At 42.2% G+C, this 27,486-nt stretch overlaps 1 protein-coding gene across 6 annotated transcripts in view; it reads left to right on the plus strand.

Moving 5' to 3' along the window:
- NDUFAF6 (NADH:ubiquinone oxidoreductase complex assembly factor 6) overlaps positions 1–27,486 on the plus strand; it is a 75,695-nt gene that overhangs the window by 43,966 nt on the left and 4,243 nt on the right. For all 6 annotated transcript variants that reach the window (XM_069220499.1, XM_069220502.1, XM_069220504.1 and 3 more), the window contains 2 exons: positions 10,041–10,174; positions 15,947–16,048. In XM_069220499.1, the coding sequence (XP_069076600.1) occupies positions 10,041–10,174; positions 15,947–16,048 (236 nt within the window). The remainder of the gene's footprint in view (positions 1–10,040; positions 10,175–15,946; positions 16,049–27,486) is intronic.

Here is a 27,486-nt window from a genome sequence, read left to right on the forward strand (position 1 = left end):
TCCGCACCACGCTTGAATCTGCCTCTCAGGTTTTAGGAACAACGTCCAGCAGTCCCCCATGGACATGCCATTCAATGGCACAGGTCCCTTCAGAGACTAGGTGGACTCAGCCTCAGACCCTTTTAAAGAGAGCAAAGTGACACCACACTCTTTTGGGCTGGCACTCGCTGTACAGCAGCTTTTCCAGCAGGCTTTTCCAATAGTTTTGCCTCTTTCAAGGCTTCAGAAGAGGGTTACAGCAGAGGCAGCAACAGCCCTTCCCTCTTTAGGCCCATTAGAGATCAAACCATCAAGATCCACTCCCCCAAGGGCATAGAACTACCCATCCCCCGTACCTCCCTCTGCAGCTGCTACAAAACCGCTTTAATTTTCCCTCAGCAGTGCGCAATCGCCCGATAAGAGGTGGTATGTAGAAAATATTTAGCAGCTTCAGCTAACGACCTACAGGTCAACCTAAACTTTGTTTCAGTGCTCACACCTATGACCATCAAATCTGCACTTAAAAAACAAGTAATGACCATCTCCCGGAAAAATGATATAGACAAAATTGGAGATGCTCCTTATGCGCCCCTGATCATCAAATCTTACAAAAATGTTAGCACCCAGACCTACGTTAAAGAACCTTTAAATAGAGAGACATGACGCTCAATTTTATGCCTCAGGCTAACGACCCTATCAATTCCAGAACATCAACCTAATTGGGTGAAATAATCAAATAGTCAATATTGTAGATTCTGCCACTACTGGCAAGAATCGGTGCTTCATCTACTATGCTGCTGCCCAGGATTTTCAAAAGCACAGCACACTTTATCGAGACCAATGTTTTTAAACAATGGAAGTTATACTTGTAAGGAGTCCTGGGTTTAGTGCCTAAGCTCTAATCGACTGATGGACCTTGCTGTTTTGGGAAATTCTTAACATTTTGCACAACACTACAAATTGTTTTGTTAATCCTGCTCGATAGTGGGCTAAGCTTGTCCTCGCTGGATCTTTAAGAACTGCCCCGCTCTGTAGAAACCAATCTGCAGGCATTTTAGTTTTATAGTTACTGATCTTCTATTTGCCTTTTTTAACATTGGGCTTTTGAATGATGTTTTTGTATCAGTTATTATTAATTGCCACAATAAAGGTTAACTGCATGTCATGGAACTCAGGCCTATACAAGTTACACCTCCATGTGTGGAGACTGAGCAGCAACTGTTGATGGCTCTCGATGTTCCTCCCAAAGTAGTTGGTGTCATATTGACAGACAGACCCCCTTCCACCAAAACTGTTTATGCGAACCGTCTGGAAAAGTTTGTTGTATGGTGTTCCTGCCACAGCATTCTACCTCTACAAGCACAGTTAGCTGACATACTGTTTTTCGATCTGTCCTTAGCGTAGTAAGGTCTTGTTGTGGCTACAATTAAAGCTTACTTATTGGCCTTTTCAGCCATATCTTTTTATATAATCTGTTGTGATGCTTTTCCTGAAAAGGCTGACTTGTACGTTCCCATCCAACACTTTTTGTGATGCTGCGGTGAGGCCATAATTTGGTTCTCCCTTTCATAATGTGCACTCCATTTTGACCCGATGCTTATTTGTTCCCCTTGTCTCCTGTAACTAAAAAAAACATTCGTAATTGTGATTTCTTCAGTTTGTCACATGAGTGAATTACAAGCCCCTTCTGTCCAATAGTCATAAACCAATTTGATCCCTGGGCATGCTGGTTCTTAGAACGAAAGCTGCTTTTCTTCTGACGGCTGTCATGCCCTTCCACATAAGGCAGTTTTATCATCCTGCCAGCTTCCTTCACCCCTCCTTATCCAAGGAGAAAGAACAATTCCATCGTCTTGACACCCAGAGGGTAATGACCTGCCACATTGATCATACCAGGGAATATCAAGTGGACAGTCAGCTCTTTGTGGGCTTCTCTAGGGCAAAAAAGGGCAAAGCGGGACAGAAAAGGACCACCTCCATATGGATTGTCTTGTGCATCTAGATAGGTTCTGGGCTAACCATGAAATAGACCGCGGAAGGCCCATGCACTCATTCCACCAGGGTGAAGGCTGCTACCATTGCAATGGCGTAGTGTGTGCCAGTCTTGGACATCTTCCAGGATGCTACATGGGTGTCAGTCCATATGTTCAGGAAGCATTTATGCAGTCAGAACAGCCAGGTCTAGGGTGAGGGGCTACTTACCTGCTCTGTCCAGCAGGATTTCCTAGTGTGAGCCATTCCACAGGCCCACCACCTCGAGCGCTACTGATTTTGTATCTATTCACAAGGTGAGAAATCTGCAGTTACAAGTTTCCACCAGACTAAAAAGTTATTTACTTTCGACAACTCTCTTTCTGAGTGATACTCCAACTGCAGATTCCTCACCAAACCCACCCTCCTCCCCGTTCTGTGGCGTGAAATCACCTAGTCCATACTAATGAGATTCCAGTCCAGAGATTTGCACACTTGCACAAGGTGATTTCTAGGTGCTCTGTGTCCAGCTGTGTGACTGAGATCATAAAAAACTGATGCCAACACATGGAGTTAGTGGCTATGTTGAAGCCTGACGTCACATACGGAATAGGACAGGCCTGACTCGAAGTTGCAGGATGCCATTCATCGGCTAGCGAGGGAATTGCTGACAGAATTTGCTGTAGCCAGTCTGGCACCTAGGGATATTTAAGAAGCAAGGAACCAGCAGTTAGATACAGTATCCACCAGAAAGAGTGTTACGGAAGATAAGTAACTTTTTCTTATAAACAACACACAAAGGCACATGTTCACAGACACCATAAATATTAACTTAAATACAGTCTTTTATGACACAGATACAGATACAGTTGCAGACAACACACACGTGGACTGACCAATAGAAAAGGGAAGAATTGATGAATAAATAAATACCATATGGATAAATGTATGATTGGTGCTGAGGAGATGCAGGGTTCATGCAATCTTATGGCCCTTTGTGGGGATTAACATAAATGTTGTCAAAAAGATTTGAGTGTCAGCACTCATTCAATACTTGGTCCCCTTCACTGCCACCTTGTTCATTCAGTGCTTGGCCTGTTTGAAATAATGACCTAACACACAACAAAGCACAGAGCAATATGGTGCATCTGTATGTTGATTTCACTTCATAATATAATGGTACACATGCCAGTTCAATTTAAAAAGGTTTATTGTGTAGCATAATTACAATTCTATTTATTTTCCCCCTTTTTAAGAAATTTAAAGATGCTTCCCAAATTGACATTCTGCAGTGATGTAGGTTAAATAGCAAACTTGCAGCTTGCCTCATTTTCATTTCCCCACAGATAAGAGTATTCTCTTGCTCAACCCATTTACATGTGGCAGTGAGCCACCTGATTGTATCCACTAGGTAAACTGGTTCTTTTAATGTCCTCTGACTTATAACTAACCCTTTAACGCCTACACAGCTTTGCTTCTGCAAACCCTCAGTGGACAGGATATGGTCTTCAGCACAATGGCAATGCCACCTAGCTACACTGTAAAGTCCATGAGAGTGTTAGTGGACATCAGATTGTTGTGGATTGCTCTTTGCACATCCAAGGCTAGATGAACATCAGTTTCTTTAGTCTAAATTCCTCCAAGACTATTATCCTGCTCCAAGGAACAGTAAAGCTTTACTTGCTACCCTTTATAAAGACCCAAATCCACGGGCTTAATTCGCTTCCTAAGCAGCAATTTTGAAAGTTGAGTGTAACCTTCAATGCTGCTCTGTCCTACGTGCCAAAAGTGAACGCGGTTGACAATTCTACTCTCTGCTGTGTGAGGCTTTTATGATGATCCTACTTCCTACTGATACTACAATAACTTGCTGTCACAAGTGCCATGCCCAGGCTCAACCGCTGTAATAGTATCTTAGCTGCCTTCCTTCCAAAGCACCAAACAATCCGCAGCTGTCCCAGAACTTAAAGTCTAGTAACTTCCCCTGCAGCTCTGCAAGGTTTCCCAGTTCCATGCATGACTAGCTGTTCCAGTCCAGTTTTTTCTTTGCATTCTCAGACTTGTAATCTTGTTTATTGCATTATAAAACAGGAACTAGTCTCAACGTGTCAAGACAAAACCTGGATTGTAGCAGCTAGTCCCGTATGGACCTGGGAAACTGGCACCTATATCTCTGGTAGAAATATCGACATTGGGAGATGAGAATGGCATTATATTTTCTATATATATGATCTCTGGACTATTCCATTGTTCTTTTGCGTGGATATTTTATGAATGTGTTTTCCGCAGAATAAAATTAATTAACTGGTTGAATAAAATGCATACATTCAAACAAAATAGGGAACAAGGGTCCCTAATTCAACGAGATGCAAAAATATGTTTTTAAACATTTAGTTTAAGAAATAAATCTGAGATTACATATACTTAACAAGAATAATGACTACGTTTTAAGGAGAAAATGTGCTTAGTGGTCAAACATGACAGAGCGCAATACGGTGATATCAGTGCATCACGTATAATGTTCATGACATGTGAACTTTGTAGAAATCATAAAATATAAAGAACAAAGTCGAAGGCACTTCAATACCTTAAGAATATGGGATCATCATTTAGCCTTGAGATGATAGCAGCCCGAGCGTGAGAGAAGGTTTGTACTAAGAGTAGAGAGGAATCGGTCAAATAATTAAAAAGGCACGCCACGCAGTGCTTGCTGGTAGTCCCAGAAGGTCTAAAAGGAGGTGATTAAAGAGGTAGAGAGGGAAAACAATGGACCACATTCAGTAAATTTCAGCGTCCACCAATTACTATAGTTGTGCTTCAGCAAAGCCTGCTGTGGAACCAGGCGTGGATCACTCTGAATAGACAATTCTGAAACGTTGGAGCCTCTGGCAAAAACTCTTACCGCACTGCAGGAAGGCAGGATCAAGATGTATGAGCGACCGGATAAAAATAGTGCTTTGCACATGCATGATAACCGTGAGCCAAAATGGTAGAAATCTTCCAGAGGGAGAAATATGGACCATGTTTGGCAAGGGGATGGAGAAAACGAGCTAAAGCACAGATATTAAATTTAACAAAACTGATATACTTTGTAGGACACAGTCATGTAGCAAATAAAGAGAAAAGTCGGGAAGATCTGAGAGTAAGGAACTAAGGCTGAATCAGCAAATAGAAGAAAACAAAAAAATCGAAATAAGATTACATAGAAAAAAGGAACAATTAAAAACATTAATGCACGGAAAAGGCAGTGTAAATCAAGTCCATAGTTCAAGAAGTTTAAAGTATGGCACTCTATCCATAGCATACATTTTTGCACAGAAAATACTATGTGACTCACGTCTATAGTTAAATCAGCACAAACCCTGAAAGTTGTTATGATTTGTATAAAGGTCGTACGCCGTGAACATTATATGTAATGCACTGATATCAATGTATTATACTGTGTCACATTTGAGCACCAAGCACGTTTTCTAACTCATTCACACAAATCTGAGTCAATATTATTTTATTATGCTAAAGTATATGTAATCTCCATTTTTCTTTCTTTCAATAAATGTTAAAAAATAGCTTTTTGTATCTCATTGAATTAGGGGCCCTTGTTGACTTTTTAAAAAAATGTCTTAGCCCCAGGTGCCTAGTGATTCCAATGTTAATCCTTTTTAACAATTACGTACATTTAAGCAAAGCCTCTAAATCCTTTTTACTCACTGTCTATATCTCCTTTAGGAGGCTCATCAAAAGTATGTGAGGTGGTGCTATATAATCATTTTCAGCAATATCTGTGTATGCTAACTCCTGCCATTCCAATATAAATATCCTTTCTTTATCAGCTTTTCTTTCGGTTTATTGCAAAGATCTTTTCATCTCTGCTAAGAGACTGTGACAGTTTGTTGTGCTTGTAATAGTAGCAGTAGTAGCAGTAATGGTGTTTGAGGCTCCACTGTTGTAAGCCGTCTCCACACCTTCTGGAGGCCATGCAGCTCCCTTGCTGTTGACCAGTGTGTTCGTGTCTGCCCAGATGCAGTCCATGCTCCTAACCCTAAAAGATGGCTTTGCTGAGGGCGCACGAAACTGCTGAACTCTGTGTTGCACTCCTTGTGTTCATTTTTGCCTAGTGTGTGTCTTCTGGTGCAGACGTTGCATGTTCTGTTGGTGCTACGGTAGGAACTTGGGGAAGCTCAGGATTTGTCTAGGAAAACGTGGAGAGGGAGAGCAGTAGCTCGGCTCATGGTTCCATGTTGGTTGTAGATAGGCCTACGTTAAGCATTCCCTTCTTGACATGGCAGTGTGCCTTATATCCTTTGCAGTTCCCCAAACAAAGATGTCCACAAGCACCTCCACGCATATGCTTTTTTGTTCCTTGCACATCTTGGGTACAAAAGACATTGCTGCCACTTCCTTGTGCATTGTAACACTTCTGGTTAACTACCGTCTGCAGAAACGTTGCCCTATTTGATGTATCTTTTCTGTACTGTGATTAGTGCCTGTTTCTTGCCCTTAAGAATTTTCTTCAGCCTGCTGAGATTCATTTTTGGTTATGTCCGTTTTGGGTGCTATAAAAATGTTATCCTTCTATGACTTATCAATTGGCGTGATTTATTATTTTTTTTTTTTTATGACGCTGGATATTTTCCACCCGTATTTAGTGATTCCATTTGAGGGGCATGCTCCAGCTTCTCCTTTCATTATTGCTGACAGGCAAAGTACTTACTGAAGGAGGTTGTCTTTACCTCAATGACAACATAACCTTGATAAAAGAGTGACCATAACTTCCAACCCTCGTTCAGTAATGGTGATAACAGCAGTAGTAGAAACAGAGTGGGGCCCTCATAATGAGTGGGTCCAAATTACCTATTCAAATGGTAACTACAGTTCTATCTGATTTTTTTTTTTTTTATAATGTTTGGATAATAAAATCCATTACAATTTAAAAATCCATCACAAAAATAAAACCAATGCCAGTCAGTAATATAATATACAACAAACAAATTGTCCTTGTAAATAGCAGTAAAAAACATAACTGCAAAATCATTACAGTACATCCCAAAGGTTACCAATGAGCATGAGGCACTTCAACAGTACATCAATTAAATAATAAACCCCCCTATCCTTTAAAGTGCAAGCGTGCCCCAATTCACTAAACCACTGGTAACCATAAAGCACGTGGCAGATGGTCAAGGTGAAATTTAGAGAAATGCGCAATTTGGCCTGACTGAAGCAGGGCAAGAGCCCGTGAGCTCGCGCTCGCAGTGACCGCTGAAACATTTAGCATTGTGTTCCTAGGGTCCAGTAACGCTATTGCAGCCTGGCGACAGGAGCAGACCCCCAGTTCATTCCACTTAGTTAGCAGCCATTTTATTCGCTTCTGAAGCAATGATGAGCACAAGCAAACTACATGTTCAAGGGAGATCAGACGATGGACGCGTCGGACTTTTGAAGTTTGTTTTTCTGAAATAGCACTGCCATACTTATAGTGGCATTTATGCCTGAAGAAATTCTGTTTTCTTTATCGCTATGCCTTGAGAAAGCCCTGGCGTATTCGCAGTGTGGGGCGAAACACGTGTTGGCTGATACTCTACTGAACTTTGGCAGCAACTCCTTTGAACCTTGAAATTTAATTTTTGGAATATATCACCTTTTTCTTTCTCAAATCAAAGTGTGTCAACTTGGAAGCTGAAACCTTGTTGAACTCTGAAACCTAAATATTGGAATAAATCATTTTCTCATCAATCAAAGTGTACTGAATTGGACCTAAGAGACTTAGCCTGCTCTTTTCCTTATTTGAAAACATTATTACTAACATTATGATATCTCAATTGTGGGAACTCACCAGTTAGAGTAGTGTTCACATGTTCAAGGGATTCCTCCACTATACCACAACCCCTACACATGACTCCTCCCCTGGCGCTAAAAGGTGCACTTCAAGATATATATATATATGATGAGTCCGAGGTCAGCTTATTAGACTTTTATAAAACCAACTGATGCGCAACTGCCTTCTCCTTCAAAATGAGACCTCTTTTGTCTTAAGCAGATTTACCTCGAGGCCGTTCTCAGCTGTACGAGGCCAGTTGATCGAGCAGCTGTTGAAGGCCAACCCTCGTATAACTAAGCATTGGCAAGTTGTCTCCATACAGCAGATGGCTTAATCGCAAGCCCCCAATTTTGGGGGAATGTGAATTGACAGAATTGATGATTATCTGAATTATTATGCCGAAATACCTTTGGCGTTTCTGGGGACATATTCACAATCACAAGTCAAACCTGCCAGATGTTGTTGCATAAAAAGGCATGGGATTGGGGAATTACCCATGGAAATCTGTAGTGACACCGATTTTCGTGGTAATGCCCATTTCTAGGGAAAAGCTTGTAATTCTCATCCTGACATTACCAGTCCACCCACAATTGGTAATTTCAGGTGCGAAATTACTGCCTCAGATTTGCTGAGGCACTCAGGCTTGTATTGGTAGCGGAAATGATATTACTGGCAATGGAATCGATAGTAGCCCCACTTTGGCGGATGAATAGAACTTCTACGTTGGATGCAGTTAACAGTTGCATTCGTTGTGGGTGGCTCCTATGTATCCCCTGGGTAGTTCATAAAGAGCATTTACAGGGCTGTTTAATCCCTGTGTGTGCCTGTGGGTAATTCCTCACTACTCCAAGATCAACCCTGAACCACACCCCCATTAATGTGAATCAGAATTGGTCAAGCTTGGAAAGGCAGTGGTTCTCAACCTTTTGACTTCTGTGGACCCCCCACTTTATCATTATCATTACTTGAACCCAGGGATCCCCAATTAATCATTATTGGAATCCGGGGACCCCAACTGAGTCATTACTGTAAGCCGGTGACCCCAGCCTAAACACTGTTGATGATTTGAAGCACAAAAAAATACACAAGAAATACAGAAACAAACATTCATCAAACATATACACAAATGGAGACATTCTATTTAATTTGCAAACAAATATTAACAAAAAATATATAAAAATGTAATTTTAATAGGAAGGTTGGATCTTTTCTAAATGCAATTGCGACCACAGATCGTCCATACTATATTCTGTTTGATGCACCTGCGCTGCTCCAAGAATCAATCTAAGGACCCTAATGTCATGTTTTACCTCCAATTTCAAATTCCTCGACAGTACGTTTTAACATTTTCAATTGTACATGTAGCCACTTTATTCACATACACTTCATTAATCCGTGAATATTATTTACTTTTCCAAGTTGACACCGACCCTCTGAGGAGGCTTCGCGGACCCCCCATGGGTCTCTGGACCACAGGTTGGGAAATACCGCACCATATAATTGCAATTATAATACAGTAGACCACCAATAGAAGTAGTGTCGCCAATAGTGGTGCAATCAATAGCAGCGTCAGAAGTATTAACAGTAGAAATCATACTAATATGTGCAGTGTATCATTAATGCATCTACCATTAGGAATTCTACCAGTTGGAGGGGCCATAGCAATGTGTGCAGTAGCGCCAGTAGCAGTACTAGTCGTCTAGCCAGGAGTACTGCACCTCACAAGTAGCAGCTGCACTAAATGTATCAGTAAGACCATAGTTAGTAGTATCACTGGTGCCAATAATTGAATCAGTGTCATTGCTAACAATAATAATGCTAGTACCAGTAGGAGAGGAAGTGGTGATACTAAGAATGGAAGTAAGATAGTGATAAATATATTTCCATGGTGACACGGAGCAGAATCGGCAAATATACGGTATGTTGTGTCTGAGCATAAGGACCGAGGTGCAAGTCAGGTAAATCTGTGAATGTTAAACCTGGTAAGCTTACTCCTCTCTTCCAGTCTGAGTAGTGGCTGGCAGGGTTAGCAGATATAGACACAGTTTGGTGGGAAATGAAAGAAAATGTGATAATGTTCTTTGCATCATTGCTACATTAATGGATCAACAGTTTACACTTCCTTTCAGCCGAGCACTCACTGTTTCAGAGATCAAATACAGTTCACAAAATGGTAGACATTCATAGTTGAAAATGATTATTCAATTAGAAACCAGCATTAAAGGTAAGGAAAAAAAGATATTTTATGTGTATTGTTTTCTTCTCTGTAACACAGGAGTAAAGGATGTCCATGCAGACCATGCAGCCAGCCATATTGGAAAAGCTCACGGAATAATAACTTGTTTAAGAGCAGTTCCATACCACAGCAGCAGACGTAAAGTATTTCTGCCAATGGATATTTGTATGATGGTAAGAAAATTTACTAAATGCCTAATAATTCAGAAGATATTCGTAGATGTATTTTCTAATGATGTCAGACTGCTGAATGCAAACATGGTCTCAAATGTTCTCTAGCTACGGGGTAGCCCAGTTGTTGTGTGTGAATTTGGAAGAGGCCAGGGATTATTTTCCTCTCCAAGGGTTGAGTAATAGTGCATGCTTATTGCAGTTTATTGGAGTATTGCAGTTCCTCATGCATGCTAGGCCCCACTAAGTATCGCGGCACCCATGGCACAATTTGTTCCAGTTCCTATAACGTCTGCAGAAACATTTTTCTCTGATCAAATTGCTTGATGCTACAGTCCTAGTCCTGCAGTATCGAAAGGCCCTGCGGGAGAAGAGGCTCCCTCAGCCAATTAAAGGGCCCTATTTTTTAAATATTTGGTATGTGAGGCTCCCACTGGACCAACTATCTAGCTAGAGATAACTTTTTAACCCCTTCATGACTACCCCAAACACCCCTCTTAACTTCAATTTGTCAAAAATGGCCAAACAGACTTACACCAAATCACAAAAAGCACGATTTCTGAGTAAAGTGCGTACTTTTTTGCTAAATTTGGTGTAATTCTTTTTAGCTTTTTTTGTACTGGAGAGCAACATTTCATATGGGAATTAACATGGGAAATAAATGTTTTTGGACACCTCTGTTTTTTGGACCCCAATTGATGGATCAGTGCCATACTTTCCAAGAAGGATATGAGGTGGATAAACTTTTTTTTTTTTTTTTTCTTTGGAAAGTATAAAGTTGGAAAGGGGCAGACTATGGGGTTGTGTCAAAGTTGACTAATATATTGCTGATTTTATCAACGAGATAAGAGAGGATCGATGAGCAAAGCTCTGGAGTGGGAGCTGGGTGTGGTTTTTAACTATGGTCAATAGCTGGCAAGAAAACCCAAAGCTGGAGATAATAAGGCTGGTGAAATAGGTGTCACAACCATTCTCCTTAAATACCTTCACAGCATGGGCATCTACCTTCATTCCCTAAACTGGCTGCATTCTTTATCAGAGTCCATCTACATGCCACGGAATTGGACGACTTCCTCTAATCTCACTTGTGTTGTCCCCCAGGGGTCGTCTTTAAGCCATACCCTATTCAGTATCTTCATGATCCCTCTGGCAGAGATTGTCAAATCCTATATCTTTGAAATGGTCTCTTATGTGGACAATACACAAATTATCATCTTTATTTCCAATAATTTCTTAAAACCGCAAGCAAATTTCTGCTCTTGCAAGGAGGATCTTGCCACTCGGATGTCAGCTAACGATTTAAGACCGAGAATGTCATGTTTGGCAAATTGTGTAAAGTGTGATCTTCTCTGATGTCCTGTGGATATGAGCAGACCCCCAGCCCCCACCACCGTGGACAACGGCACCCCCCTCTCTGGCTGCAGTCGCAAGCTGAAGAAAGGATTCTTCTCCCCACTCCCACCCCCCCATCCGACCCCTGTCCCATTGGGCAAAGGCCAACTTACCACGTCTTTGCAAGCTGGGAGCTGCTACAACAACTTAGAGAACTCCGGCATCACTGCTCCAGAGAGAGAGTCTGCACCGCTGGGTGCTGCCACATGTGCCGCTGGCAGCCTGACTTCACTGAGCAGGGCAGGACCTACTGGTGCTCCTGCTGAATACACCCAATGCACCACTGCGAGAACAGGAGACACATGAACTAGGCCAGTTGGACCCTGGGGGACTCGCTGCTAATGGTGCCAAGGTATCGTAGACGCTTTTGGCTAAAACCTGAATAGTTAAAGGGAAAATCTTGAGTGTAGCCTAGTAGTGGGGATTCCTTGGAAGTGGCCACCAGTGAATGGGGCATAACCCCAAACAAGTTACACAAAAGAGGTTGAGTGAGAGGTTTGGCTGACAACTACTAGAGCCCCAACCTCAAGGGGATGGTTTTGTTTTGCTTTTAAATGCTGTATTTCTCTGCATGTGTGGAGTTCAAAATAAAATTTAAAAAATTCTTATAAGCGCAGGTATTTGACTGGACATTGATTTATTATTCATAGAGTTTGCACTTTGAATTAGGAGTTGTGTTCAGTGATCTGCTCCCACCCAAGGTTCCATAGTAAGTCGGTCCAAGGACATCAGGAGTAAAATACCTCAACCACCACGGTTGGGGCCAGTAAACCCACATGTGCCCTGTGGTCCTCTGTAAGGGGTTCTGACACCCTGATTACCTTGAAACCAAGCTTTCTCTCTATACTCCTGACCTTCGTTACTCAGAATTTCTGTTCCAGGTCTGCACCCTTGCATTGCTCATACCAGATCTGGGAACTTCTCCTTTTCATACTTAGCTGCACACAAAATTGTAACATGCTCCCTGGCCCACTGCATCAACTGTCAAACATTTAAAGACCCCAGCTAGTCAGATTTTTCTTTCCCCCTGGTGCCACAGACTGATTTATTAAAGTCACCTAAATGACGGTGTCCTCAACTCACATTAGTAACTCGCGCTCCGCCATGCACAGTTTTCAGATCAATAATTTTACTGTAAATGTTGCAATGATATTATTAATGATGTCATAGAAGATGCAATTACTGATGTAATATGCGGAGTAATTAGCAGTGAATGACAAGGGCACAAGTTATAGTTACCTTGAAGTAACTGTAACTATAACTGCTGATTTTCTGTGGTTTTGTGAGTGTAAATTCTGATCTTAACTATACCGTCCCTGTAACCTTTGGGGTTTTTGTGGTGAATTTCTAAGGGTTTTTAAATGCTACTTCCTAACTTTAACGTTACTTTAACCTTTGTTTCTTCCAGTGAATTTCTAAGGCTTTTTTATTGCAGCAGTGGGTTGGCCGCAGGGCCTGGCCTGGGCCAGCCCTGCAGCTAGCCCCCAGCGTTCATCCAACCCCATGGCATGAGGGAAGAGCAAGGATAGGACACTCAAAAACCATGAGAAAGAGCAAGAAGAAAGCAGTGACAACTAGGGAAAGCAAGAAGGCACACATAAAACAAGGGAAGGAGAAAGCAGTGAAAATGACAGAAAAGCAAGGAGAAAACACAAAAATTGGGAAGAAAAAGGCAAGGAGAAATCAGTGAAAACTAGGGAAAAGCAAGGAGAAGGCACACAATATGTGGGAAAAAGCAGGGAGAAAGCTATGAAAACCAGGGAATGAGAGGACACACTAAAAAGGGTGTAAAAGCAAGGCAAAAGCAGTGAGAACGAGGGAGAAGCAAGAGGAAGGCACTAAAAAAAATCTAGTGAAAAAGCACCAAGAAAAAAGTGAGAACGAGGAGAAAAACAAAGGGAGGGCACACAAAAAATGAGGGGAAAAGCAAGGAGAAAGCAGGGAAAACAAGGGAAAAGCAAGGAGAAGGCACACAGAAAAACGGAGAAAGCTTGTGAAAAAGAGGGAAAAGCAAGGTGAAGGTACTAAAAAAAAAACAGGGGGAAAGCAAGGTGAAAGCAGTGAAATTGAAGGAAAAGCAAGGAGAAGGCACACAAAATATGGGCAAAAAACAAGCAGAAAGGAGTGAAAACAAGGGAAAAGCAAAACGAGGGCACTCAAAAAAATTGTTGGAAAAGCAAGGAGAAAACAGTGAAAACGAGGGAAAAGCAAGAAGCGGACACACAAAATATGGGGATGAGAGCAAGGAGAAAGCGGTAAAAACCAGGAAAAAGCCAGGAGAGGGCACACAAACAACTTGTGAAAACATTGACGAGGGAAATGCAAGGAGAAAGCACACAAAAAACAGGGGGAAAGCAGGGAGAAAGCAGTGAAAACGAGTGAAAAGCTAGGAGAAGTCACACAAAATACAGAGGGGAAAGCAAGGTGAAGACAGGAGCAAGAGCTCATCTGTCATACTAGTTCTGAATTTTTTTTTGAAGATTTGTCAAGCGGCGCCAACGTTATTGGCAAAACAAAAAACGCTTTTTATATATATTAGTTTGACCTGCTTTTTTACCCCGTATATACATACATACACACACACACAATGGGACAAAGACGGCACCGCAAACACTTCAGATAAGAAAATGTTCTGTTATTTTATGTACACACCACTGTGCAAGAAAAAGGCAGCTGACGCATTTCGGAGTGTTGCCTTCAACAGGGCCAGTTAGGCAAAGAACACAGACCCCTACGCGTTTTGGCCGTACATTGTGAACAAAGCCATGTACAGCTGAAACATGTTAGTGTTTGTGTTCAAGAATATTTCAGTCCCGGAGAGTGTACTGATTGCTTTTTGTGTTGGGACGATATATATATATCTCGCGAAGGTTAGCCAGCACCAGCTAGTGTCTTCCGTGGATTGCTAGATCTGTTATTTAATGGTTTACTTACACACAATATGATAAACATTTAGGCCCGTATTTATACTTTTTTAGCGCCGCATTTGCGTCGTTTTTTGACGCAAAATCGGCGCAAACTTCCAAAATGTCATTGCATTTTGGAAGTTTGCGCCGATTTTGCGTCAAAAAACGACGCAAATGCGGCGCAAAAAAAGTATAAATACGGGCCTTAGATATTAGACTATCAAATGCTACCCATGTGGACATTGTTACAAAAAAATGTTGATGAGAAAATGAGCTTGGATTTGTCAGTATCGTCTGCACTGACATTTACATTGTAACTTTTGTTTCAAAATGTTCTGAATATTACTTCTGTCTGAGGCTCTTTCTATACACAAACCATGTGGAAGCTGGTCCATACAGCGCTCCTAGCTGTCGGGCACCAGAGGCACCATCAGCATGTAGCCCTTTTGTGTTTTGCTGCAGGATTTGAAATGTCAAACGTGAAAAGAATGTGAAGGGTAGGTACAAAAATGTACCTTGCTTTAGGGTATTAAAATATCCTGAGGCGCCCCTGTTCATTTTAATAAATATTGGTCATTAATATGATACCACGATGTGCTCCTTCAACACTCCATGGGAGCTGTCTGATTGCTGTAGGTAATACATAATGTTTTGTTTCTTTTAAGTATTAAATGTAACAAATATTCTTGTCTTAGTCATGTGCAGGCCTACCTCTCTGTAGTTCTCCTGCTCATATTGTTCCCAAACTTGCAGACTAAGCGGCACAAGGATGAGAATATTTTAGCTTCTCAGTTACTGATAAAGTAGAGGACACAAGACATTCCATTGTACTTACAAGAATTATTATGGAATAAAGGTTTGAAGCGTTGTGGCCCATGGACATGTGAAAGTCATTTCTGACCAGGCTTTCCCACTTGTTGTTATAGCATGTAAAGTGATTGTATCATGCTTCAAATAATGTAGGTATTTCTGTGGTGATGCCCTCTGAAATCCTTTTGGAAATATTTTCAGTTCATTACCTTAGTTAAGACATTAAGAATTTGTAACTACTTATTGTATAGTTTTGTAATTTAAGAAGGGTTGTGTGGTTTGGCTGTGCTCCTGGATATCACAATGTGTATGGTAACACTCAAAACAAAGACTCATCTCAGGCCATTTATAAACAGAATGAGTAAAAAGTCAGTGTCATCATTTGAAAACAGTCCTCTCCCCATACCTGATAGTCTGCACTCTGCTTTCTACCAGCTTCCAAGCTACAAATCACGAGTTCCAACCCTGACTAGGCACATTTGGACATCCATCTTTAAACTTCTGTCTTTAATTTGTGTTGCCTCTAATTAGGTAATAGTAATATCTGTTAGTACAGTATTTTGAAACATCAGAATTGGATCTTGGAGTGTTACATACAAATGTGTTACTAGTAATTAAAAGTTATGCTAGTTTGCTAAAAATAGATTTTGTTTTCTTTTCCTTCCAGCACGGTGTCTCACAAGAGGATTTTATCAGAGGAAGTCAAGATAAACCTGTGAGGGATGTGACGTTTGACATTGCCAGCCAAGCTCATGTTCACCTGGAACATGTAAGGAGTGAAATCAAAACCAATTTTGTTGTTTTTATTGACAATTTAACATTGTATAAACGAATACACAGTTTAGAAGAGGGGTGTTTTGTGACATTTAGTGTTTGTTCCTTTTTTTCATGTTAGTAAAATGTCTTCCGTTTGGGTAGTAATATTTACACAGTGTCTAATCTTGTACTCCACCTACAGCTGCCTGTTAGCAATGATCTCCTTAACTTCTTTTTCAACACATAACAGGAGCCATTCTTCTGCAGGGGCATTTATGGAATCCCAGGTTTGGCATGCCTTCCAGAGTCAATACATGGCCTGGTTTTGGCAAGGCCACTGACAATTGTAGCCAACCTTAGGGTTACTGAGTTCCAGTCTTGCTCATGTCATGGTTCAAGTTTATTTATTTATGATAGGGAACTCTTAACGAGGTCCACATAAAAGTAAAGAGAAGAAAAATGAAATACATACACAAACAAGCGGATTAATCGCACAGCAAACATTACACTCAATAAATGAAACATTACATGCAAGGCAGGCAACCCAATGTATATCCCTTGTTAAACCCTGAGCAAACCCCTCTTAACCCCCATCTCCAACCTTAAGACCACCACAGAGGTAGCCATGTTAATGGAAGTGAGTTTTCTACGAATTTTTCCTTTCATTAAATTCAAAACCCCCCATTTGGAAATATCAATTAATTTTGAACCATAAAGGAGGGATGCTGGAATTTATGCATGATAGACCCGCAAAAAATTTACAAAATGCCTCCTCCCAGAAGCCCTATACAAGGCCCCTAAACCTCTTGCTTGGCAGCCAGCTTTAATTTTATAGTTTTCTATGTGAGCCTTATCACTGAGATTTCCAAACATTATCTTCCCCAAGAAAGTATATGAGTTCACAATTTCAAGCTTTTGAGCTCCTAGGGACCAGTGAAAATTAGGAAACTTCTTTTTTTTTGGTTTCCATGGAAGCACATAATTTTGCTTTTTAGAAGCATTAACCTTTAAAAAGTGGGCATTCGTGTACTGTAACAAAAACTGGAGACTTTTTTTAAGCCTTGGGGGTTAAATCGAAAATTATAACAGCAGCGTGTAATAAGCAGACTACAGATTTACCACCAATTCGCAGGGTAAAGCCCTCACTCTGAGAGAGGTAAGAAGAAAGATCTGAAATATATCAAGAGAAAAGCAGAGACGCCAAGAGACACCCTTGTCTTAATCCATTCAATGTGGGTATCTCTTGGGACTGACTCCCCAGCAATATTCTACACCAAGTAGAAAAGTGAAGCGCAGTCACTAGTTCAAGTAAGATGTTTGGCATACTCAAATGAGCACGCTTTCCACATAGCAAGTCTCTATCCACTTTGTCAAAAGCTGTAGAAAAATCAATGCAGCATAAACCGCTCCACCTCTTACTTTCACGTACTTTTCAGTGATTACTTGAAGCGCTGCAATATTGTCCATTAGTGCTATGTTGACGCCTAAACCCCGTTTGCTCCAAAGGAACGATGTTGTTTTCATTAGCCCATACTGTTAGTCTGGATAACAGACATTTAGCAAAAACTTTTCCCACCGCATCCAGAAGAGCAATCTGCTGACAGTTGGCAGGAGAACTTCGATCGCCCTTCTTAAATAAAGACACAATGATACTTCTGGTCCAAGAAGGGGGAATTCTTCTGTTTAAGAAGCAACTTCTAAAAACAACTAATAGAATCTTACTCCACAAGCGAATATCCTGCTTTATTACAGAGATGGGTAATTTATCTGGACCCACTGTGGCAGAGAGGCACATAGCTTGAGCGGCCAGCTATGTCTCCTTTTCTGGAGGGAAATCATAAGAGTGATAAATCTCACGAGGGGCCGGTTCTTCTCTACCCCATTTAATGCATAAAGAGTGGAAATAAATTCCATCAAACAAGCCTCAGCTATGGCTACAGGGGCTGAGTGCATTCTTGGCCCGCAGCCTTCACCAACCTAAGACCAAAAACGTTTAGGCTGCCCCTTTACTGCGGCTTCCCTCAGGTGAATCCAAAACCTATCTCAAGAGTCCCTTGAGAGACGGGCCTTCAGACACCTCCTTCTCCTTTTTAAAAGGGACAACCTTGAGTTCCTTTCGGGAGAATACATTAGGTACTGAATCCTAACCAAGAAATGTATTTCTTTATTCAAGGCGAATAATGGACGAGGAATCACCTTAGGTCTACTTTTAGGGGATCTTACAGAAGATTTGATTAACAACTGCTTCATAAACTTAGCAAAGTGTTCCACTTCATTACCCTCCCAGATATCCAGCTTCGCAAGAGCATATTCTATTATCTCTAACTCACCTGAAATCCTTCTATGATCCCACTGGGTCCTCCCTGTCTTTTTATCAAAATTGGAGACTAGCCCGTCCAACTCCCAGGACCCCGTTGTTAACCTGTTCAGATCCAACGAGGATACGAGCAAGATATGGTCACTTACAGGAGTATTCATGATCTTTAAATCACTTAACAAAGAAGATGAGGTATAATCTAGCACCAGATGATCTAAGATTGCATTTCCCCATGGAGAAACATGTGTATATGAAGCTGGCGAATCCAAGATAGACCTCCTATTTGCTATGATACAATAGTTTCTCCTCAGGAGATCAAGTAGGAGTTTCCCTCTCTTATTTGTTTGTATTGAAAGGGAAAAACGCTAGGCGGGATTTGCTGGGCTTCCTCTCTCTCTTCCTTACGAACTTGAAACAAGGCGTGATTAGATATGTTGCAGTTTAAATCTCCTACTAGAACTACATGGGGGGGGTTGCTCGCTACCAAGAGCGTTACTTATATAAGCCAAAACCCTCTGCAAAAGAGCGTTGTAAACCGCTTCAGGGGGGGATATAAGCATTGACCAATAACAGGTGGGGAGTAGAACCCCAGATCTCCTCATGAACATGAAAGATTAAAGCCATAAAAAAATTACTCAGATCTTTGTAACAATTATACTTTCACTTAAGTTTAGTTGATAATAGACAGGCAACTCTCCCCTTAGCATGCCCCCTTCTGGAAGGTGTGGCCTTAAAATCTATAACATAGTAATCATCCCACAACAGATCCCTGTCACACCATGTCTCCTGGAGGCATACCAAACCAGGACTTAAAGAACTGAGAAGATGTTACTTCTCCCTACTATACTTCACACCTGTGGCATTCCTCAAGACAACTTTTAGGCCAATGCTAGTTGTGGGGTCGCAACAGGAACCTAGACCCCAGCACCTGATTTAAGACACTCTGCAGCCAGCCCCACCCATCCAAACCAATATTACATTTTTGATCTTAGGCAATTGATGTTTCCCACAGTGACACCTGCCTACCATTCCCTCCCAAGAAAGCTGTCAGATCCTGCAAATCTGTTGGGGACCTACGCTCATACTAGCCGTTACAATTGAGAGACTTATGGAATATATAACATTCTTTATCCCTTTCCACTAGCGTCCCTCTGCCAGTACAATTTCCTTCATACCCAGGTAGGGAACAACATCGATACCCTGACTCTGAAAGTAAGAACAAGTTAGCCAAATGCTTAGAACAAAATGTAATCCTTGACTTAAAACCCACTTTAGAATATAATCAAGAAACCAGGTCAATGTTGCAGCTTTGAATTGACCTCAAAGGGCCAGACTCCTAAAAACAGTTTAACCTAGATCTATTCAAGATTAAATCTTTGTCAAAGACTGGGCTAAGGTCTACTATACAGGAACCCACATTGAGGTGAATTGATTCCTTCCAGGGGAGCAAGGCCATTAAAATCTCCCTTCAAACTGGGGAAAGTAAATGACGGGGCCATTGGGTTCAATGCAAGTAGCAACCCAGAAGGATGTTCATTGAAGGACTCAATCATTTACGTCCCTTCCCCCACTAACTCCCCAGCAGATACTCCTATAGTCCCAGATTCAATACCTACCACCGAGGGAGAAGGGGTAACCATGCAAAAAACCTCCTTGCATCTTTGCAACCTTCTTCCTTTCTTAGGAATCCTTCAAGTTGGTCTTTTCATCCCTCTCGATTTTTTTTCCTCTTGTTTTTCCTCCCCCATATCAGCGGAGGAACAGGAGATGCCACAGAACTATTCTTCTGACTAGACAATGCTTTAAAAATTGGGAATACGTCCTGTTCAGTGAGAATAGTCTTTACCGACTGCTTACTCTTAACCGAGGAAGAGTAAAAAATAAAACGTATTGAGTCCACTGGGCTTTCAACCGGAACCCGTTTAGCGATAATCTCTTTACACTGGGGTTTTCCTGACTAAGTGCTAACGTCCACATATGAGCGCACAATTATGTTCTCTGGCTCTCTCGATGTAACAGTGGGACACCCGATGACGCAAAAAGGCCTTGGCTCAAACTCCCATTTTTGTTCTCCTTAGTCAGTTCTTTCAAGATGGCCGTCACAGAATCAAGAATACAATCAGACCTTCCTACACATTTCTCCAAAAGTTTTAGAATCAAAGAAAGCTAATTTTCAAGGCTAACCAGGGAAGTGGAAAACCTAACCTCCTGGTCTGGTGGTTGGCTAGGCAAGTTACTGCTTACATCCAAGGCTGGAGTCGCAGACAGGTAAGAGTTCACAGAATCATGAGTGGAAAGAGTACTACTAAACAGATGCAAACCTGTCGGTGGAAGCATAGACATAAGACCCCCAGAGGACTGGGGATAATCCTTATCTTGATACTCATACCTCCTACAGGGATCTAGATCCAAATCGGGCAAAGTGAAGTCTCGTAGCCCAGTATCCGGAGTCCCCACAGCCCTCAATTGGGGAGAAATCTCCTAAAGAACTTCAGACGGTTTAACCGTGTCTCCATGGGCCACTGGAGACGGGGGAAGGACTGACAAGTAAGTGGGGGAAGAATGAAGATGACGGACACAGAGGCACCCCAGGCAGGTCCTGGATTCTCTGCAAAAGGGCCTCCTGGGTGTCTGTACCCTCTGCATCCCCCCCACTCTACTACGATCAGAGCAATGCTTCCTTGAAACCCCCCCCCCAACAGGATTTCTTTTGGCTCTATGCCAGATGTCATGCCCGATGATGTGGCAAGATTCTGCACCTCCTGAAGGTTCCTTTCTTTTTCCCACAAAGTAAAGATTTGGTTCTGGCCCTTCAACCCCAAGGCCGAATTAGCCGTCTTCCATAGGGGGTTAGATTGATTTTTTTATACATGTCCTTCGTGGGAGCAAGCACCCTGAGCGCAATTTCTTTGAAGTCATAGTCTTAGGAGTAAAAAAAGGAGAAAACAAGCTCTTTTAATTCTTTGGGCCTTTTGGGTGATTCATCACAATCAAGATTCACAGCAAAAAGCGATGAGACCGCTCTGTCCTTAACCACCGCACCTGTGGCAAGACTATAGTAGCACTAGCAAAATTGCAGAAGTACAGGTTTACAATAGCGTAAACCAGCGAAGGCTTTAAGAAAATCTTTTATGTTTTACCAATTTTAGGGTCACACAAAACCTCATAAGACCCTCCTGGGTCGTCCTCTCGTTCAATAAATAAAGGGCACTTATCTTGAGGGGCATGCAGCTGTTTCCTGCCTTTTGTGGTCCTTTAACCTCCAGGCTGCACAACACAATGCAAAAAATCACTAATAGGGTGCAGGGACAGCTAATATATTATAATGCTGCGTTACCGCAATACAGCAGCTGACGGCGTACACCACACCACTCCCAGAACTGCCCCGATCAGCTCCTCTCTCTCACAATATTTGGCATGATTTTCGGCATGGCCAAAGCCACTGCGGGCCGCTGCCCACCTGCCTTCTCCCTCTTTCTCCTTCTCAGTGCAGCTTGTGGCACGTAGCTCAACCTCTCCTCTGATCCACCAAATCCAAGTCAAGTCAACAGGTGCCAAAGTATTCTCTCACCTTGATCTATGGTTATGGCATTAGACTGTAGAGCCTAAGGAGCCTGTAGAACCGAGGGGAGCCTGGAGTCCTGGGGTACTAACCGCCGCACTTGTCCCACTCCAATTTGTGCAATTCCCCATATACATTTATGAATAAACTCACATCAGACATGTGTTTGCATTTTTCTGTGGGAATACTTGGCCGCAGTTTTATTACATGCATGGACTCTTGCGATATATCATTGACCTCGTAAATCACAGTAGTCAGTCATGAATCAAGATGACAAGGCCATAAAAACATTATTACAGTGTCATAATTCATTCTGAGTGCCAAATATCGTTCTTGAGATGACCATAAATCATAATTAGGAGGCAGGTCATAATTCACAGTTGACAGGTCATAAACCCTCTCCTGCCATACATAAATCATTTTGTCAGGATCATAAATTTCACTGCATGACAGGTCACAAACATCAACGGTTAATGTGTCCTAAATCATCTCTGCTATAAATCAATCAAGTCCTTGTAATTTGCTTGTCATAATTCTGACCCTTTTGTTGTTGAGGCCATCCTCCATGCCGCTTTTGGGGTCATCCATTTTTGTTGGTTGTTTCTCTGATCGTGAGGGGGGTAGCCGCTTACTGCTGTTAGGCCCAACTCGCTACCTTGTCTGTCCATTTTGTACCCTGCCAACCGGCAGGTCTGGGCTGCGAGTGCCGTGCTCCGCTTACTCCCCCATCGGCCTACTTACCCTGCCGTAAGGCATCCCAAGGTAAATGGCTGAGGGTGCGGTGTTGTCCCCCCCCCCCATTGGGGCATTTAAAAGAATCCTTGTCCTTACTGGGGCCATCATTGGCCCAATGTCTTGCCACGCTTTTTTTATCCCCGAGGGGGGGAGCGGGATGCGCATCCCTTTATTGTTTTGCCACTGAGGTGGCTTGATCCAGTAATTTCCGGGTCCTTGGCGGCTGTTAATGCGCCGGCCCCTGATGCCCCCTTTGGGGGCGGCCTCTGCCAGTTCACGTGCCACACTTAGTCCGTCCTGTAATTAGTCTTGCAATCTGCGGCGCCCCCCTCCCCTCGCTCAGGACAGCCCTCTGGATGCTGGGGCTACACTGTGAAGGCAGGGGATGGGCGGTTCTGCCAGGTTGGGGGGGAGGGGCAATCGATCACAGAGCCACGCCACGGCCTTCTCCACTTGTCAGCCTGAGCAGATCAGCTGGTAATCCACTGGGCAGTCATCAGACGGCCGCGCTGAATCGCACTTTGCCATGCTTTCCACTCGGCCCTTGGTCCGCGGCCCACGGTTCCTCCTCTCCTGTCTGAGTTCACTGTGCAGAGGAACAAACCACTTCCGGAGCACTCTGCGACCTCTTCTGACACACCAGTGGTCGTGGTCACAGATTACTCTGTCCTTTTTAAAAAAAAATCTATCCATGACTGTATTTCATAGTTTTCTCCTAACTTTTTGAAGTTCCGTTTGGGATATTTGAGTTCAGTTTATAAATGAGGCCAGATGTTTTACCTCAGTGTTCTTTGGTCAAGTTGTGTGTGAATTACTACGCAGCATGTTTAGCCTTCATTGTTTTTATTATGATATAATGTTTACAACGGTGACTTGGCTCAGTCTGTTTCCATTGCTGTGATCTTTCGAAACCACACTTTACTTACTTTAATTCATTGTGTTTTGCAGTGTCCTTTATCATGTCTCTTGTTGCTATCACTCTTTTTCCCCTGTGTGCTCCAGAACATAGTTTTTTCCAGGGTTTAATTTTTTTTTTTTTACTTCTACAGTGGTGCTTAAATCTTACCTAGGTGTGTTTAGGTCAGGGACGTAGCTTAGTCAGTGAGATTAGGGGGCTGTGACTCAAAGTTCACAACTAAAATCTGGTAGGCCGCAAGGTGGCAGGGTGAGATGACCGTTCTTTGGGATGCGCTGTTCCTGCGAGGAGTAGGATTGCTTTCCTCCACTGTGCCACTGTAGACCGAGGGCCCACCTAATGCAGGATTGTTACTGATTTGCATTAGGAGAAATGTGTTGGACTGTGGTTGCGCACATCTTCCGCCCTCCCTGTGACACATGCCTCTGTCATATTATCTTTCTTCTCAATCTTTCAAGTATTATATTGTGTTCCATCCATTTATTCCATAAACATAAGGGTTATGTTTATGTACATCATTTTCCATCATATCCATGATGTGAACTAATTATCTGTTAAGCTAAATTGTGCCTGTATAAATATGCTTCAAAACTAAAAGTGTAATCTTTACTTCATCAGTCCTGTTTGTTCTTTCATCGCAACATAAAGACTACTGAAGCTTGCTAGACTATTTCTGCAAGTTTACACTTGTTATCAACTCAAACCTACACTTAGGGCATTGGTATGAGTTACCCATTACTTACAAATGTAATACAATAGCATTTGAACAATGATGCTGCTGTGTGCGGTATTGTACATTGCAGGATTACCTCCCTGTTCTGAGTTTTGCTGCTGAGAATGGGAGATAAAGTGGTAACGCTATGTGGTGTGCTGTTCCTAGCTGCAACGCATGGAATATGCAGCATTTTCCAGCTTTTAACTACGAAACTTGTGCAAAAGAGTTGTAATCCCACTTGGAATGAGGGCTTGCTGTTTGCCGCTCCTTCTCTACTCCTTAAAATGTAATGATTCACATATGTCACCATATTTATTTTGTTAACTCTAGGTAGCCATTATTAGAATATGTGCAAAATGATATTTAAAATGCCCAGTCCTACTCACTCAGTTGTGTCTTAGTTAATATTTTAAGGTAAAACAACAATAGCAAGTATCAAGTATCTTCTGTACGCGAGTGGTTGGTTGTGGTTCCCAGAAATACCTTACTGCAGCAGATTAGCAGCACATCCACATAGTACTGTGGCAAGAAAGTAGTCTCATTCATACCTGCTTGTTCTTTCCTTCTCCATTTAACCTCTCTTTACAAACCTGCCCAGTGATGTTAGGCTTAACCTGAATGCTGACCTCCACCACAGTCATAAACTGGTCCCAGTCAGGAGTCTACATTGAGTTTGCCTGCATGTGGGTGTCCCCTCTGCGCAAGAAACTGAGCAGGACTCAATGCTGTACCACTCACTTTGAAAGATGATTCAAAGTGTAGAAGTGCATCAATTCACCCCATGGATGTTCTTTTTATGCAGTCGGTCATTTTCGCACACATAAAAGTGCCTATTGCATTTGCAGTAGAGGAAAAGCCGGATGCTTGGACCAGTGGTTTAAACATCCCCATGCACACACACAGGGTGCATACATCCAGATTCGAGTGTCACCTTACTATGCATGGCTTGTGTTGTATTCTGGGATAACAGCTTGAACACTTGCCTCTTTTCTTTAAAGCATGTTTTCAAAGAAGTATTGGAAGTTATGGGGCCATTTGCCCAAAGGATGTGAATGCAGCTGTTGTCTGGGTTCAGCACTAATGAATTCTCATTTCACATGTAAAATGTCCGTGCTTAGGAATAGAAAGAGCAATTGAGAGACTTAAAGGAGTATACACTACTGGGTGGTAAACATTTATTATGTATGGCCTGATTGTTATTATAGTTGAACAGTCATTAATATTCGCTTTTGGTAGCCAAGTTATCTGTTTTTACGTTGGCATTCATCCCTTTGATAAATAGCAGGATTCTATAGAGGAAGGAAGGGATGGCACAGCAGATAACCCCAGGGTGGACCAATACTGTAGGAGGAGCAGAGAGTAGGAAACCTGCCTTCCGTATTAACAACCCCTTTGAGAACAGAATCTGGGTGAGTGAAGATAATCTCATTTGTTTGCTGATCCAGTAAAGATTTCGCGTGACCTTGGGCTGTGGCTCGGATCAGAATAGTTCAGTAGGTCTGAGTCTGCTGCCTCTCAAGCAGTCGATCAGACGATAGTGTGTGTTCTTAGATAGCTCAGTCTGTGGAGGCGTAGGCTGCTGCAACTTGACACAACTGTCAGAAGTGTGTTAGTGTTACTTGTGGCTTTCCTCATAGCTCTGTGCTGTCAGTAGTCCTCTTCGTCTACTAAACTGCACCTATTCCTGGACTGGCAGGAACACCAGGATCCACCAGTATGCTGATGGCACCTATCTCTACTCAAAGATCTCACCTTACTACAACATTGATCAACTAAAGAACTGCAATTCCATCATTTAAGCATGGACGTTCATGGCCCGCTTCAAAATTAACCCCCTAAAAATGAAATGTGTCCACATCGACAAAAAGAGACTATTTTAAGTACAAAAATGACTCCATTCAATGAACTTTGATTCATTCTTGCCATAGCTCTAGAACCGCGCCAAACCTGTAGAATTCCAGATGACAGTGGTGCCAACAAAAGACTAAGCAAAAGTGGCTTCTTGAGACATTTACACCATAACTCTAAACGGCACCAGATCTCTTGGATTGGATATCAACAAGAGCTTCAACTTCAAGAAGACCTTAGTAGCCTGGCACCTGGTCTCACTTCTTTGGATGGAGTTGCATTGTCCCTTTCAGAGTTTGACTTCAGGACTGCTGTTTATGCAATGGTGCTTCCCCACCCTCCGGCCACAACAACACTTGGATACTTACTGCCAGCTTGGACACTCATCTGACACCACTGGCGAGCATTCACTATGTGGCTGCAAAACTCTTCAAGGACTGAGAAGATGCAACCAAATCACACCCACTGACACTGCTTGTCTGGCACTAGCTACACGATTTATTGCTTCACTTTAAAGTCTGTTAGCCTCAGCACACCACTCTCTATGGCAGACACAATAACTATCTATGGCAGTGAACCCAACACAGACAGTCTTAACCTTGCTGAACTTGAAAGCAAAAAGCGCAAGAAAAAAAGGCCAGAAGCTCGACCCCGATTTAGATTCAATAAGCACTTTCGCTGCTCTGTTTTAGAAAGGACCTGTACACAGCTCTTCAAGGAATCCCTGGTCTGCAAGTATCATCAATTGCATCGCTCACATGATTGTTTAGGATTATTGTATCCTAATCCATTAAAATACTAACCATTCAAAATGTGGCCAAGTGTCTGTTCACTACAGCCCGCTGTCCTAAGGAATCAACCACGTCCAAACTCACAATATTTTATGCTGTAAAGTGGAATTGTGATAATAAATTTAAGATCTGAATTCGCAAAATCATAATTTGTGAAAGTTTATGACTATAATTTGCACTTCCAATGTTGGAATGTTTTCTACTGTCTAAAACTTCGTCACGGGGAAAACAAGGCATGGGGAAACTTTAAAAGTTAGGTGAATTGCCATAAACGTGTGTTTTTGAGCATTTATTAATATTTTGTAGTTACTTTTTGGGTATCCCCAAAAACTTGGAAATCCACTCCTAATGTAAACCGGAACATTACTAGGGATTAAAGATCTTTGTGAATTGTACAGGTATTCAACGATTTCCTTCACGTGCTTGGCTGCAGGGATTGAAATAGGCCTCAGACTGTGGTCAAGGGATTGAAATAGGCCTCAGATTGTGGTCAAGTCGTGGGATAGGTGTAAGACACAAGGTATTTTTCAAACACTACCTCCACACCTCCCTGTGGCACACTGGTAT

This window comes from Pleurodeles waltl, chromosome 2_2 (genome assembly GCF_031143425.1).
Source record: "Pleurodeles waltl isolate 20211129_DDA chromosome 2_2, aPleWal1.hap1.20221129, whole genome shotgun sequence".
NCBI classification, from domain to species: Eukaryota; Metazoa; Chordata; class Amphibia; order Caudata; family Salamandridae; genus Pleurodeles; species Pleurodeles waltl.